Below are 17,175 nucleotides of genomic sequence, written 5' to 3'. Positions count from 1 at the left end.
CAAACTTGGCCACAGCTATTTAACATATCTAAGAAACCAGTTAAAGGTTATAGATATGTTAAATGACCATTCCAGAGGTTAGCTGCAAAACTGTTGCTATGCAAAACAGCTCTCAATGGCCCTGCTCCATTCATCCCTTCCCCCAACTGACACCTGGGGGGGGGGGTGAGGACATCCTAATATTTCCTCCAATATTCCTGTACACTTTGCGTTCTGGACACCATTCCAAATCTTTTCTGGGCCCCCCCCTTGGCTGCACCCTGTATCACTTGGACCCCCGGAAGGAGGGGCCATCCAGGGGAAGCTGAAGCTGCAGCAGAGGTGTAGCTGCTGTAGACAAGGCAGCCGAGTTGGTGTTTAAAGGAAAAGTACCTTGGCTTGTCTCTTCCTTTCTGCCCTCTGGTGTGCTGCTAGGGCTTCCAAGTGGACAGGCCCAAGTGGAAGCCAGAGGGTGAGCAATGGGAGGAAATGTGTCTGCCTTTGACACAGAGAGGGCAGGAGAGTCGTGGGGGATGGATCTCATAGCAGAGGGGTCTGTGACAGCGCGTAGGTGTTTTGGCCTTGAACCTTCCACTCAGAAGCTTCTGTGACAAAGGCAAATCACTCATTCTCACGCACAGCATCTAGCTCCTCACCCCTGCAATGGAACTTATATGACTCTCCTTATTTGCCCTTGCACTGTGTAAATTTTGTTATGCATGTGTCTGTCTTTTATTTTGACTTGCATTTTACTCCTGTTTCATAGATCAACTATTAGGATTTCCCCCTATTTTATTTTTCAAAGCTTACTGGGGTGTCATCAGTTAACAAAACCATAGAGGTTTTCACGTGTACAATTCTACAGTACACTATGCGTAGAAGTCTCTTTATAAGTACACGCAGACCCAGGGCAAAGCACTGAGACTCAGACGGTACCTCCCTCCGTGGAGGGCAAGAAGAGACTGAAGAAAGAGGCAGGCTACTCCAGGCTGGCAATTAACGGGATTTATTAAGGGAAGCTTGCATACGAGGCACGCCTAGGGCAGCTGGAAGACAAAGCAGATATCGCCCGTGCTACTTAACAGGTGTCAAAGATCTGCACAAGGTGGAAAGGGAGGGAATAGTTCGTGAATGCTACCAGGTGTGGGAAATTGCTTTACATGCTTGAGCAGGTCAGACAACGACCTGTTCCAAGAAGGAGCTCACGGCGGGAGGCAGGGGAAGGGTGCTGGTTTCTGTCCCAGTGAGCATTGATTGTGACCAGTCTCTAAGGGGCGTTTTGTGGTATGCAATCTCCATTGTGGCCTGGGGCCAGCTCGCAGGCCCGAGAGCAGCCTCATCATGGAACAGTCTCTCCTACACGGTGTTAGTGATCATTTTGGTAAAAATACACATCTCTTCCTTTTTCCCCAAGAGAAAATTGTTTCCAGTTACTACTTCATAGCAGATGTTTTCCCCCATGGCCCCATTTGTGTTACAGTATCCTTTCTCTGACATCTTCCGAGGGTATTCTTCTGATGTCCTCTCTCTGGACAGCTAGGCCTCCAAGACTCTGCTGGAAAAGTCCTGGTGGCCATTCTGACCGTTCCAGAAAAGTCCTGTGTTGGGATCTCAGTCTTTCAAGTGCTTGGTTTGCGACCTCTGCAAATTTGGCAAAGCACTCTGAGCCTGTTTTGTTTTCCAGTAAGAAAATGGAAATAATAATGCATACTCCTGTTGTTGTCAGAATTAAAGGAAGACAACATTTGCTCTGATACCAGAAAGATGATGCTTAATAATTGCATATATTTTCTCTTAAGATTTTATTTATTTATTTTTAGAGGGGAAGGGAAGGAGAGAGGGAGAGAAATATCAGTGTGTGGTTGCCTCTGGTGTGACCCGTGCTGGGAACTGGCCTGCAACCCAGGCATGTGCCCTGACTGGGAATCAAACTGCGGTTGTTTAGTTTGCAGGCCAGCAATCAATCTACTGAGCTATGCCAGCCAGGCCTATGGATATTTTCTTTTGAGTTACCTACAAGCTACTCCAAACAATGGAAGAACAGTGCTATTCTTATGGTAGATTGAATAAGTATTTGTTGTTAAAACTGTCTACTTGTTGAAATGCCTTGGAAGTACAATACGAACATCTCAAGAATCCAAAAAAGAAAACAAAAGAAAAGAGAAAGAAAACTCTCCCTCAGTAATTCAGCACACATTATGCCACCACAGACACATAAAATGATGCCTGGCTCCTGTTGACTGAATCACGTCCCTGCGACATTTGTATCTGGAAGGCCTTATCCCATTTGACAGCATCTGAAAATGGAGCCATTGGGAGATAGTTAGGTTTAGATGTGGCCCTGAGTGTGGGGCCCTCATGATGAGATTAGCATCCTTAGAAAAAGTGCCATCAAAGAGCTTGCCCTCTTTCGCCCTGCTGTGTGAGGAGGACATAGTGACAAGATGACAGGGTGACAAGCCAGGAAGAGAGCTCTCACCAGAGCCTGACCATGCTGGCACCTTGATGATCGGGCTTCCAGAACTCTGAGAACATAAATCTCTGTTGTTTAAGCCACTCCATCTATCGGGTTTTGTCATGTCAGCTGGAGCTGACTGAGATTCTCCATTTGTAGACCAATGAGTCTTGCTCTGTGATTTAACTCAAGTTTAGAGAGAGAATCACTAAGGGAAGTGGACGGATTGAAACAATTCATGATGCTGGCGAAGTGGCAGTGGGGCGGTAGGTACACAGGAGATTTAAATGGCTTTCCACATCACACTCAATAGTTTCTGAACCTTGACTGGAGGTTATTTAAACTTTAAAGAGCCACAACATAAAAGCACGTTGAAGTCCTTGAAACTCAGCGAGCTTTCACACTGAGAGTATTTCAAGTTCAAGTTGCCTCCCACAGGGGCCAAGGCGCCCTCCAGTGTGCAGAGGGTTTCTTTGAACACTCCTGTAGTCAGTATGAGTCCACAGTGTTTCCAGAATGTAGCGCCAGCGACGTTCATTTTGTGGCTAGTTTTCATATTCATTTAACCAATGTCCAATGGGCCGCCGTGGTTCATAAAGGGGCCCAGTTGCCCTAACTGTGGACCATACTTATTCCTCCCCTCAGGAAGCTTGCCATCCACTATTAACTGTATGATGAAGATGTAAAATGTTAGCAAGGTCATAAGGAAGCCGAGCTCATTTTCTGCTCCAGAGCTGAGCCTGGAAAGCTCAAGCAGAAATTAGCATCTGAATGGGCAGTTAAAGGATAAGGGCCTATTGGACTCAAGGTGCCAGGTAAATCAATTCAGAAACAGGGCAGCCCGCCTACCAACATCACTCCACACAGGGTGGTGAGTGCCCGCGTTTGCCTAGAGCCAAAGTGTGTGGGGCACAGGAAGCGGATGAGGTTGAAAAGGTAGGTTGGTTCAGAATAAAAAGTGGTACTTACTTCCAGACGAAGGAATGCAGACTTTAATCTTGTCACGGGGAGCCAATCTATATTTTTGAGAGAGAGCCAAGCAATTTGGTTGCTGTGAACTACACCAATTTGTCCCCATTTGAGTGTCCGGCGAAATAGGTCATCTCAACTTCACTCTATAGAGCGGTCAGAGCCAACACATTTTTCTCTCAAGAGCCAGACGGTTCAATTTTAGGCTTCGTGCACCATATAGTATCTTTTGCAGCTACTCAACCCTGATGCTGTCGTGAGAAAGCAGCCATAAAAAAAAAAAAAAAAAAAAAAAGACGTTCATGAATGACTGTGGCGGCGTTCAATCAACCTTTATTTTCGAAAACAGATGGCAGGCCAGATTTGTCCCGTGGACCATAATTTGCCTATTCCTGCGACAAAGGGTGCAATAGATGGAATTGTTTGGCTGTTGATGATTTTTATTGATTTTCCTTTTTGTCTTTGTTAGAGCTTTCTTTGCAGTTTTTATTCCTGTGATTGCAATAATGGCTTTTATTTACCAGTCCTTAACAAAGCTCTAAAACAAATACTTCTACCCTCAAGGGAGAAAGTGAGGGGCAGCAGCAGGCTGGCCTAAGCACAGTAGGAAAGGATCGTGAAAGGCAGTAATCACGGCAGCCAAAACGTAAATGGCTTCTGCCATGGATCATGCAGTCTTCTAAATATTTTCTACATATTAACATATTTAGCTACTGAAACAGCATTGTAAATTTTTTTTTATCATTGTCCCCCTTTGCAAATGGGAAGGTACAGAGCAGAAAAGTCAGGTGACTTCCCATGGTCAGCAAGTTCACAAGAAGCAATGCAGTCGGGATTCGAACCCATGCACCTAGCAAGGGCTGCTGCATTCTTGAATGCTACATGGTGCTAAGTTTCAATGAGAAGCTAAAGCTCATTTCATCAATGTATTTAGCTGAAATGAAGAGCTTGGCTGGTACTCTTTAAGAATTGGTCGAGATTTGTCTATGCAAACGCCGTTTCTCCTAGATTGTGGCTCTTACACATTCTGAAGTTTCACAGACTCTAGGGTCATATTGGATCATGCAGCTACCTTTAAATACAGAAATCTTTTTCAGTAAAACAGCAACAACATTCTTTTAAAGGTAGGCTTTTAAATATCCAGATATAAGTGGGAGTCCTGTATAGTTGAACGATTTTTCTAGGTGCAAAACCTCTAGTGCTAACCACATAATGCTTAATGTCAGTTCCGAAGTCAGAAATGCATCAATAGATTGTACTCTTGGGGATTTTAGGAAATCAAGGAAGATCCTAAAGTAAAAATAAACTAGAAACATAACTATTTTATAATGCCATGGGGGTATCAATTGTGCAATGAAGGCTCACAGTAAGAATGTTCGGAATTCATGTCCTAGCGTTAGACACTCCAATCAAGTTCTGGCATAATCCCAAATGCCACCAGACTCAATTGCATAGCAACACCTAGGACATTACTGTTAGCTTATCCTTAATGTTTTTTAAAACAGGTTTCCCTTTCATTTGGTACAAAGGAAAATAAGTGTACTGGAAATCTTTGCATTCAGACAGACTTGCTGTGGAATCCTAACTCCATTCTTTAGCGTATGTTGAAAATAAATCAGGTTCCTAAATCTCTCTGCCCATGACCTATCTATGAATGTGAAGATTATAATAAACAACCTACATCATTATTATGGGAGATGAATTATTTCCTTTAGGAAAGCACGGGACATGAAGATGATGTTTAAAATGCTGTTTTTCCTTTGAACTTGATTGTAAAATTAACATTTAAAAACCTTAATCTAGATGGAACAGGGATGTAATTCTATGCAGATTTATAAAGCACGAATGTCTAACATAAACCAAAATTAGGTAAAATTAATGAATTGGGGAAAACTGCTGGGTTTCAAAGTCCAGTAAAGACTAAAATATTATTTGGATGAAGCATGTCTCCCCAAATAGAAAACATTTTGTCAAGGGAACCTTTGTATTATGACTTCAAGATACTTCTGAGTGTGTGTGTTGAAAAGGCTGAAGGCATTTTAACTATGCCTTTGAGGGTGTCTTACTAACATGTTCTTTTTACACTGTTTTATCTGTATCTTTGGATATTTTATGTTTCTCTGTAAGAGAATTCCCATGAAAAATCCATTTGTCACCATGTTGTCTTTATGTAGATAAGAAAATAAGAGAAGCCAAATTGAGGACCAGACAAGCTATGGAAGGGAATGTGCGCCCTCTAGCGACCCCCATTTATTTCTCACCCGGGCGCATACAGCTTTTCTTTTTGGTTTCATCATTTCAAATAAACATCAAACTTGATTATCAAATGAATGGCTCAAGGTTTTTAACTTGAGCATATGACATTATGTGGTCATAGATTTATTACTGTGACAAGTTTTCATCTGTCATTTAAGAAAGTATTTCTATTAACCTGCATTAAGGTGATTTTCTTGCACACAACTGTGTTTCGAAGGGACTTTCAATTCACTGAAAATGAAAAATAGGTTTTAGACATCCATGGTTTACAAATATTGTATTGCCCATCCTCCGGCTCATACAGTCTTGGCCATGTGATTTCACACTCCTTGGCTTTACAACTCATTTTTCTAATCTAGCTTGTTCAAATCCCTCAAAATTTGGGGGATTTCCTTGGCTTTTACAGTGTGTTTCCCTGACAGTTATATTAACAGAACATATAAAAGTGACTTCTTGTTAACCATATCATATTTTAGAAATAAATGTTACCAATATATTTTCAAATGGTTAAAATTTAGTGCCCAAATAAGGTGAAAAGATTATATTAAAATGGTTTTTATCTACCAGATGTTAAAGTAGTTTAGTTAAGTTTTACTTTTTGGAGACAAAGAAATATTTTGTAGGAGTTATATTCTGTTCAGTGCAGTGAGTTAGCCTAGAAGTACCAGTATTAACATAGATGCCAGATAACATGTGGCATTTTCTGGCATTTATAGCTTAAACATATTAGATCATGACATGTGTATCCAAGGACACGTATTTTAAAAGACAGTGTTTTTAGATACGTTAACCATATTTTTGGTTATTGACACTGAGGAAGATGCTCAGTTGTAAGGACGGATTTTATGTTTTGGATGAGAATTAAGATTTTGAAGCATATGTTAAATAGGTACATTTTATGACAAGGTAAACTACACAGAAATTGATTTTTTAGTATTTTTTAAAGATTCATTTCAGCTCAATCTGGAATCATTAAATTTAACTGTACTGAAACATTATTTTTATGAGCAATGCACTTACATTTATATGTATAAAAACTAGAAATACATTCAAGGTTGTAAAGAAAGTCATGCAAACGTAAGGCAAATAGAATATTTGAAAAGACTGTTAATGTGGCCAGTTTATATTAACTGAGGACAATGTCCTTCCTCATTTGTCATATTTCATTTCAGGTGCTTTGTAACCTGTTGAATAGGGTGTATAAAACTTTTATTATAACTGGGAATTTGAACATCCTTTGCTGTTATTTGAGTTGATTGGTGGGTGAACGGACTAATGTAGTTGGAATATCAAAGCTGCAAGGTAAGCAGAGCTCACCTTAGCTTTGTATTTCACATCAAAATCACTTTCATTAGTGAGGTAAATAAACTCATGGAAGAGTAATTTTTACAAGTTATTTTTTGTGAGTTTCTGTTTTCAGACTAATTCAATGGTAGCTTTTTAGTTATTGCACTGTAAAGGAGCATCAGGGAAGTGAAGTCATCTCCTGGAGGAAACAGCATAAAGATGAAATGGCTCGTAAAAACCTGTGATACTGGATTTTCAATTCAGGAATTTGCCATTGCACTGTATTTAGTTTACATTTACAGTTCACACACACACACACATACAGTCACAGACATGGAGAACTATAAGGCCGTCCGTCATGTGGATTTGTCTTCCCCCTCCCACCAAGGAAAACACACCCACACTGTATACATACACACACACACACACACACACCCCTACCTGTGAGTGTATACACAAACTGTGTTGATGTGGGGGAGGCATTTATCTAAATTTTGACTTGTTTTGCCCTGGCTGGTGTAGCTCAGTGGATTGAGCGCAGGCCTGCGAATCACACGATCGCGGTTCGATTCCCAGTCAGGGCACATACCTGGGTTGCAGGCCAGTTCCCAGCAGGGGACTCACGAGAGGCAACCATACACTGATATTTCTCTCCTTCTCTCCTTCCCTTCCTCTCTAAAAAAAAATAATAATAATTAATTAATTAATTTTTAAAAATAAAGTTCTTAATAAAAAATAAATAAAATAAAATTTGACTTGTTTTAAGTAGGGTTTTTCCCCTTTCATAATATTCTATGACTATAAAAGTATAATAATTGCCATGTACTCAGCACATCCCAGAATCCTAAAACTACTTTATTTTTAGCACTAATAGGGTTTTTAGTGAATGTCACTTGATGTTTTAAATAAAGTCTCTGTGGTTCAGATTTAATTTGTATTCTAGATATTCCATTTTTAAAAGCAAGGAACACGTGGAGACATACAGGTGGGAGGGATCAGTTTCCCCAGAAGGAAGATTGAAAGAGGAAGGGTAGGGGAAAGCTGATCCAGAAAACTTTCAAGAAGTTAGGTATGCTGGACTGAGTCTTGAAAGATGAGTATGAGCCCTGACTGGTGTGGCTCGGGGGGTTGGGTGCCATCCCATAAACCAAAAGGTCGCCAGTTCGATTCCCAGTCAGATCACATGCCTGGGTTGCGGGCCAGGGTCCTGGTTGGGGTGCGTGCGAGAGGCAAGTGATGGATGTTTCTCTCACACATTGCTGTTTTTCTCCCTCTCTTTCCCCCTCCCTTCCACTCTCTTCAATAATTAATAAAATCTTTAAAAAATAGACTATGATTTCAGCAGATGGTCTGGGATCAGGAGAGTGCCCATATACCAATATGGAATTCAGAAATGTCTGAAGAACAAAGATGATTATTAAAAATACAATAAAGACAGCTTTGAAATCACCTCACTGCCAAAAAAAGATTTCTTCCATATTTGTAATACCAGTGAAAAAGACTTACAGTTTTGCGTCCATCAACATAAAACTTGTGTCTTAGCTAATTAAAACGTACGGTAAAAATCCGTTTGTTAGGTCACCCAATCTAGACCTAGAGCATTAGGATCCTGTAAGAGTTAACATATTTCACAAGTGTGAACACTTTCCTTTCAGGCTTCTAAAGATGAAGCTCATAAGTGTTTATGAAATTCTATATGCAATGATGTCTAAAAATGTGAAATGGACATTCATACCCCAGCTCGCTAATGAAATTAGTTAACTCTGAGAGCTTGGAGGGTTTCTACTTTCAACGTTTACACATTTGGGAATGATGAGTTCCAAATGGTACATTGAAAGTGACTGAATTAGAGTTTATGTAAATGCGTCATGTTAGTTTAAGACTTTCTATAGCAGTCACCGTACAGAAAATTAACAGAACACAGTAAGTATCCATTAAGAGGCTCTTCTGACCTAATTAGCAGTTATCATATAGCACACATTCCAGACAATGGTGTGCCACTGAGAATTCAAAACGGACAACTTCTAAAACTACATATATTGCTCTGGGTTTTTTTTTTGGGGGGGGGCAGTGTTTTCCAGTGCTTTCCCTTTTAATATACTTAAAATGTTTACACATACATGTGCGCAGACAGATAAGTCTCCCAATTTTGACCATGAAGGAGTGTAATGGGCCTAATTTGCATCCCCTCTATGGGAAATTCAACTGGAAAGAGTTCATTTGTGTGATATGACCCTAAGGGAAAACTCTGACCTAGAGATTTGGTATCTGTGCACCATGCTTCCTGATATTTTGAAAATTCCAGAAAATGGAAGATTTCTTTGGAAAATGACCTTGGTTTGGTGATAAACCTTTTGCAAATAAAAATATTCCAAGACACATGGTCTCTCTGCTTTCTGGGACTTTACACATTTTGCTGTTTTGGAGCTTTGTGACGAGTTTCTTTTGTGAAGGAGAGAACATTGTCATTTCATTGCTAATCGTAAGTAATGACAAGGATGAAATTCCAGGGCATACTTGAAAAAATATCAAGCAGAATATTCATCAGTAATTACAAGAGAAAAAAAAACATTTTGTGAAGAGAGAATAAGAAGTCAATTTTCTTGGTAGATAAAGAGGATTTTAAGTTAGATAAAGTTAGATCAGGTCTAAGGGATGGAACCTATTCTGAATAGCATGTAGAAGGACATTAAGTACAGAGCGAAGTCTTACTATGAGAGATGAGTAAGGAGTGTATTCTTGTGCTGATTCTGAGGGTATAGATGCCCTTCTGAGCAACTTCGTATATGTTAGTTCATTAACTCTGATTTTTTGAGAGTTTTAAAAATGGGGGGGATGGAGGGGGAGGATAGGTCAACTGTAACGGCATAATCAATCAAATATATTTTAAAAAATAAAATAAATAAATAAATAAAAGTAGAAAGGAGTGATTTTACGAGGAAAGAAAAACACATGCATAAAATCAAAGATTTAAATACTTCTGCAGTGTTTTTCTCGGTGGTTTTTGAGAAGACAGCAGAGTTACATCTCTATGGTATCTTCCGGTGGCAATTCAGTAGGCAGCTGTAGATAGTGCGGCACAAAGCATGATGGGAAATATCCCTGGCCAAAGGCTGGGGAGAGTAGACAACACTCACTTTATGAACCCGTGTGGATGTAAATCACAAGAGTTGGTCTATTTGTCCTTTTAGCAAAGATATCTGAAAAATAATAGCAGTGAAAATGTGAAACCCAGGGGGCAGGCCACAAGACAGGATGGGGCAAGAGCTGCGATATTGGTAAGGAATAAAAATCAGTGTGCCATGGTTCCTTGAAAGCCAGGGTTTGAGCAGGTACCAGGAAGGAGACCGTGTTCATTTTGCCAAAAGCAGCGAAAATGCCTCTGAGGCTAAGCGTTGAATGCGGGCCATGGGCGCTCGGTGTGAGTGCGTGGGAGTTCTTTTGAAACTCTGCCGCTGCTCCCCCCTCGCCCCTCCATCCTTATTCCTGGCAAAAAGAGATGGGGACTTGGGGACGGTTACTGGGAGAATATTGGAGGGGAAACAACACTTGTCGCTGACTGTTCACTCCCAGAACTCTAAAGGACGGTGTTGCATGTTAGATGTTGGCTGACTGCCTCTCCCATCAGGACAGCAAAATGTCTAGTGAGGAGATCACAGGTGTAGTTGAAGCAACGGAAAAAGTGTGTACAACTAAGGTTAGCCGAGGAATAGCACGGAGCTTAAATCCTGTACCAGTGGGGTTTAGGCCGCAGCCATCTCGAAAGGAATCGAGATGTCACAATTCTGGCCCAAAGGAGCAAAAGAAAGGCTAACAGCGGATAATTGTACCAACTCACTGAATTGTGCTTCATTCCGTTTCAGATGGAAAATGCAACATATTAACCCCCGTGCCTATGAATAGATTGTTTTCCCTAGGGAAAGCACTCCACCCATGAGTGCCCTAGAACAAGTTAAAATCCCTTTGTAAAACTCTGCAAATCCAAAGCGGTGTATAATCATTCTCCATAGGGTTTTTTATGTAACATGGAAGTTTAAGCAACCTTGTACAGTCTCCTTCCAAATTCATAAAATCAGACAAACAAAATAATTGAATGAGGAGAAACTGCTTTGTGGAATTTCCCACCCTGTTGCCTGAATTGATCTTAATTATCAGAACTACCTGCCAACTGTGGTCCAGGCCTTTCTTCAACTCTTCAGAGACTGAATGGCAGGCAGAGGGTTACCATGGTTTTGACTCTACGGGCCCTTCAGTGTGTGGCGATAACCCATGTACTTGGCCAAGCCTCTAGCCCAGAAGCTGTTTAATTCTAATTCATGGAAGAGGCGTTTTTCTCATCAGGCAAAATAAAAGTCCCAGTGTGAGCTGATTCCAGTTCTATGTGTGAAGCATTTTATTTTGTCAAATGGATGCCTCACCAAACCAATTTCCTTGATAATGTGGACAGATGCATATTCATTAATGTTATTTATGGAGTTTAATTCGATGCCTGTCATATAATAATAAGCACTTAGTGTATACATTTTGTGGTAGAAATGAAGAGAGGTATGTTTTTAAAGGAAACGTACAGTTTCACATTTTTCAGAAAGACAGATGTCAGAGTATCGTATGACTTTTTGAATGAAAATGATTTACTTTCAGACTGGATAAATATCCTTTGTTTCTTCCCCCCCCCCGATGGATTGGAGATGGTGGTTGAAGGATAACTGTAACACATGTGCAAATAAAATCAACGTACATTCCAGGCCACATAGAAAACATTCCCCAATGTAGGCCTTAGCAGTTCTCTCCCAGCTGCGACGCCAGCCTAGCATTTAGGTCAAGTTTGAGTTTCATGAGCCTGTAGGTGGAAGTGAAGAATCTTTCCTAGAAACAGTGTGACTCAAAAACATGTGAAACCAGACAGCTCAGGTTTAAGCGGGAAGGGATTTGATAGTGGTGGATATCCCCATCTCGCCTTTATGAGTAAGAGAATATATGGTGTGTAACTGGGTCAGGCTGATTTAAAGAAAAAAGGCACACTTGGCCAAAGTAGATTGTACTAAGGAGCCCCATTTTCAAAATGGAAATCTTCCAGTGGATAGGGCAGTTGGAGCCAGTGAAGGATTACTGCCCTGGAGGAGACTTGAGACTTAAGTCTGGAGACTTTGATTTGTTTGCCTGTTTTGTTTAGGAAACGATTGGATTAGATGATCTCCAAATTCCCTTTTCATAGATTCTTTATAGATGCTGATAAAATCAAGAGGTTCTTTCTTGAGAAAAACACACATACCTCCAGAACTGTGCCCAGAATTTCAAGTGATTCATAGGCATCCTCCACTCTTGTAACCCGCCTGTGACTCCCCTACAATCTCTGCTTTAACTCGCCCTGAGTCATCTGATGCTAGTGCCTACGTATTTGCATTGGTGTCCTGGATCTCTGCAATGAAAGGATGGTCGAGAGTGTCTATTGCAGCATAACAACCCACTCCCAAACTTACTGTCGTCACATGGTGGTTAATTATCATTTCTCACTATTTTGCAGGGCTCTCGGTCCAGTTTTGTGGCTCTAAGTGGTGTCAGCTGGAGCACTCATTTGCTTATATTGAGTGCCTATTTGAGATAGCTCAAAGGTTGAAGAAGGCTTTATTCCTAGTCTCCACTTGGCTAGGTTGAACTTTCTTAGAGGGTTGCTGGAATTCCTACTGAACAGTTGCATTCACCCCGAGCGTGCCCTCAAGAGTACAAGGTGCAAATGCTCTGTTTGCATTGCACTTACTAATATCTCATTTGCCATAGCAAATCACGTGGCCAAACCCAGAGTCAATATGATTGGATGTTGTACGAGAGCATGCAAATAAGAGGCATAGTTCACTGAGGGCTGCCAAAAGGAATGCTCTGTTTGCTTTAAATGCTTTCCAAAAACAGGGAGGGTTACCTCGGACAGCAGTGAATTATCCACCAGTGCGGACATTCAGGCAGAGACTGAGTAATGGTGTATAGGGGATTCGGTAGAGGTGGTGGCCACATTTAGATAAACAAAATGACCGCCATCATCAGGAGACTCTACATCAAAGCCAAATTCACATTGTCCACCTACATGACTAGGGAAATACTAATGCTATTGATAGTAACAGGGACATCCAGCAGGAGTCCCAGCTTAGTTGGAGAATGATATACGTGGACAGGTTACCTTTTTTCGCAGAGGGAAGAGCTAATCAAGAAATAATGGTGCCTATTTCATCCTGTGTTAGGTTGGACGTCGATATAACTGAACTTCACAGTTGGATCACTCGTTCAGAAGCTGTGCTGCAGAGCCCTGAATTTGCCATCTATCGGAAGGAAGGCAACTTCTTGGACCTTAAAGAAAAAGTCAATGTATGTTACGCGTTAATTTTCATGTATTTTCCCCATGTTTTGTTGCTTGTAAAATCTATGCTTCGTTCACTCTGATTCTATTAGAGTTGAAAAGATTACAGCAATATGATACCATGCTTTTAAATATATCTTTAACATGTGTTTAAATCTCCAGTAGAATAAAAGTTGAGCCTAGCAGAATCTTCCCTGGTTCTGCTGTGAATGATCAGGAATGCTTTTCATAAACCTTCTTTAACTTTTATTCTGTTTAGCTTGAAATTAACAATTTTAGAACACGAAGTTACATTGATTTTCCTTCATAGGTTGTTTTGTCATGTCAAGGCTGGGACTTAGCAAGCTTGCAGAATGGAATAGAATAGATGCTTAGAAATACTATACTTATGACTTTGTTGTTTATGATTTTTACTGTCATCACAAAGTTATTCTTTCTAGTCATTAATATTTTTTATAAATTATAACAGGTATAAATCTTCTAGATATTTATGTGTTACTTTGTATAATTAAAAGTCCAGGGTCTTTCAGTATTTATCCCCTATTCATCCACTATCCATCTACTATTCATCCACTATTTATTCACTATTAATATTCATCCACTATTTATTTTGCAAGTTTTTATTCCCTACTGAGATATCCTAGGGAATAGTTTTGTCCTTCACAGTAGGGATTTTTTAAAAGAATTAATTTCCCGAGAACTACTCCGGCTTCGGGGACATTATCAGGACTGTGCTTTTTCAACTTGGACAATTATATTGCCCTATAGCCATGCCCAATTTGATTGTACTTCATTTTATTGCGCTTCACAGATGTTGTGTTATTTTACAAACTGAAGAAGGTAAGACCCTCCTTCACCAGTGAGAAAACGTTCTGCCTTGCTTCCATCATGCCTTGCTTTATTGCAATGGTATGCAACCCAACCTGCAGTACCTCTGAGAGAGCCCTGAAGTTTGTAAGGGAATTTCTGACAGGCAGAGCATGCACTCTGGAGTGGCCAGGCTAACGCAGCCAATCTTCTGCATGTGAAATAATGTGAGCTCTAAGAAGGTCACATCGGTGTGGATTAATTCTGCGTTATCTTTTGAGCATTCTATTTCCCAAGTTACAGAATCTATTCTATTCTCATCTAAACAAGCATAGCATTACCTCAGAAGCAAGCTCATACTTGCTGTGGAGTTAGAACTTTTGGAGAATAAACAAAAGATCTTCTGGGGGAAAAGGATCTATTTTGCAGGCTGCTCAAGGACGAGAGATAATTTCATCAACATTTCGCCGAGTTCCCTATTTATAAATTAGAGTTTTGTTTTGAATTTATCATTAGCTTTATACAGTAGTCTGTTATCAGCATAATAGACTTATAAGTAAATAGTTTCAATAAACGGAACTATGATTATATTGTTAATATTTTAGTTTAAAAATGAAACTGAAGAATACTGTATAATATGTAGTGAAAGTATAGCAAAATGTCTTATTTCAGAGTATATTTATGTGAAGGTATTTTTTGTTATGATTTTTGAGGGGAAAATCTCTGGCTAGAAAATGACTTTGAGAAGATGCCCTTTGAATACCTTTCCAGGTTCCTGTGACCTATTTAGCAACTGAAGGGATGGCTCTCCTGGGGAAGCCATTTTATTAGCTAATTTTGAAATCTATCTGTATAATCGACTTATCTGTTTGTCATCCCCTTTCTGTACCTTAAAACAGCTTTGATCAAGCAGGAAAATGGAGTCCCAGCATTTAAAGAAGACCAATTCATGCATTTCCTGTTATCTTATGGTTACCTAGAGGCAATTTGCATTTAATCAATAGTATTAGCAACGGCAGACTGAAAGTGCTGGGGAAAAAAAGGTGTACAATGTCGTACGAGTGGTTTTCCAGTGCCTCACGGGTCACCTTTATCAACTTCTCTCATTTTCCAAAATAACAACATCATTCTTAATTGCCTATAAAGTAGGACATAAAATGATTTACCTAGACATTTCCTTCAGGCTAAATATAATGTATATGTATTAAAAATCCTTGGGAGGAATACATAACGATGATGGATGTGTGCTTTTGGCGTCCATTCATTTTCTTACTCTTCGCTTGTCAGTTTATGTAGGTTATCGTGAACACGTGGGAGGCCCACCTTATGAATCCGAGAGCTATTAATTCATTTGTAGACATCCATTAAAAATGGCTATAATATATTACCTTCTTTTTTGTTTACTTTGTTTCTTCACGTTCAAATGCTTTGAGCCAGGACATTATCAGTTCAATTGTATATACTTTTAAACCTGACATAATGGTTTCTGCTCTATGAACTATGTGTTTTACGCATACAATTACCATAATGCAGTGACTTGAAAGTTGAGTTCTAGGGGACAATCCTACTGAAACCGTGGTCCCGAGACATCTGGTATTGGAACCACGTGTGAGCTTGTTGGTACCGTAGCATTCCAGGCCTAATGCCTCCGAATTTACATTTCAACAAGGTCCCCAGGTGATTTGTATGCACATCCAGTTTTGAGAATCAGACCAAGACACCATACGGGACTTGATCCCTGTTACCTAGAGGCTTCCTCATTCATCCTGTCAATGTCACCACAATTGAGAATTTCCAGGGGAATAACAGGTCTAGCTCCCACATTTTGTTGGGTACACTGCGCTCCCATACACCCATGTGTACATCTATAATGTGCACCCATGTTTTTGGTCCAAACTGTCAGGAAAAAAACGATTTGGTTCTAATGTTTTTAATTCGATTATTTATTTATTTATTTGTTTATTTGTTTATTTATTTATTTATATGTAGATGCTTATGTTTTGCATTATAAAGAAATCTTAGCATTTATTTTTGAACCGTTTAAGGTACAAGGAGTTTTTGGTAACAAGTGACTAGGAAACACAAGCACAGGTACAAGGTATTGCAGGTACTACCCACGTATGATGCGCATCCTTGTTTTTCCCTTGGAAATTTGGGTGAAAAACTGTATTATATACCGAAAAAGATGGTACTCAGCTTCTTGAAATGATTAGGTGGTAAAATAAGTTAGTAATTCAAACAACAAAATGACCCGACTACAAGATGGTATGATAAGGTATTTGAGAATCTGGTACCTGTACCCGGTGCTCTTGAAAACTGTCCCACCAGCTGTGAAGGTGAACAGGCCTTGGGCTCTTTCTGGGACCTCTGGCTGTTTACACCCACGGCAAAATCAGCTTTTAAGCAGGTTCTTTTGGAAATCGGCAAGCCAACCACTTCAGCTTGATCTCTGTTATCTGTGTTTACAACCCAGAATATAGGTATGTCTATCCATCTGTCCTTTCTTGTGTCCTCGTTTCTGTGCTCTTCCTCACTCTCTCCTCTCTGCCTCATTTTGCACCTTCCCACACCCTCATACTCTGCACTCTGAAAGCCTTCTGCCAAGGGGAATTCCCTGTCCTGCTCATTCCCTCTCTTCACACATGGAAACCATTTACCCTCAGGAATACTATGAACAAGTCTAATGACTCTTTCATACACCCACTCCTTTAGAATTGCTCCTTGCCCTACTTCCCAGGGTCAAGTCCAAAGGTACTGCTCTGTGTGAAGATACCTCTTCCCTTACGTTTCATGCCAAGCGGACATCTATCATTCAAACCATTTTACCATATGATATACTTCCTCATTGAAGACTTTGGCATGAGGTTCACAGTCTCACTCACCCAACTTGTGCCTTCATCCTTAACCATCTCAGCCCACGTGGGCTGGTCTGTTATCTCCAAGAGCTTCCATTTCCCCCGTCTCTTCAGGCCAGCTACCCTTTGCATAACTATACTGTAGATGCCTCACTGGCAAACACCACTCCGTTTCTGAAACAGCACGCTTAAACAGATTTGATAGTCCTTCTTCGTAA

At 40.3% G+C, this 17,175-nt stretch overlaps 1 protein-coding gene across 1 annotated transcript in view; it reads left to right on the top strand.

The window, feature by feature from the left end:
* DMD (dystrophin) overlaps positions 1-17,175 on the top strand; it is a 1,607,686-nt gene that overhangs the window by 466,826 nt on the left and 1,123,685 nt on the right. Inside the window, exon 17 of the mRNA XM_037050278.1 lies at positions 13,180-13,303. Within this exon, the coding sequence (XP_036906173.1) occupies positions 13,180-13,303 (124 nt within the window). The remainder of the gene's footprint in view (positions 1-13,179; positions 13,304-17,175) is intronic.

This window comes from Sturnira hondurensis, unplaced genomic scaffold (assembly GCF_014824575.4).
Source record: "Sturnira hondurensis isolate 20B ecotype Veracruz unplaced genomic scaffold, ASM1482457v3 Scaffold0006693, whole genome shotgun sequence".
Taxonomy (NCBI): domain Eukaryota; kingdom Metazoa; phylum Chordata; class Mammalia; order Chiroptera; family Phyllostomidae; genus Sturnira; species Sturnira hondurensis.
This window is presented reverse-complemented; position numbering and strand designations above follow the sequence as displayed.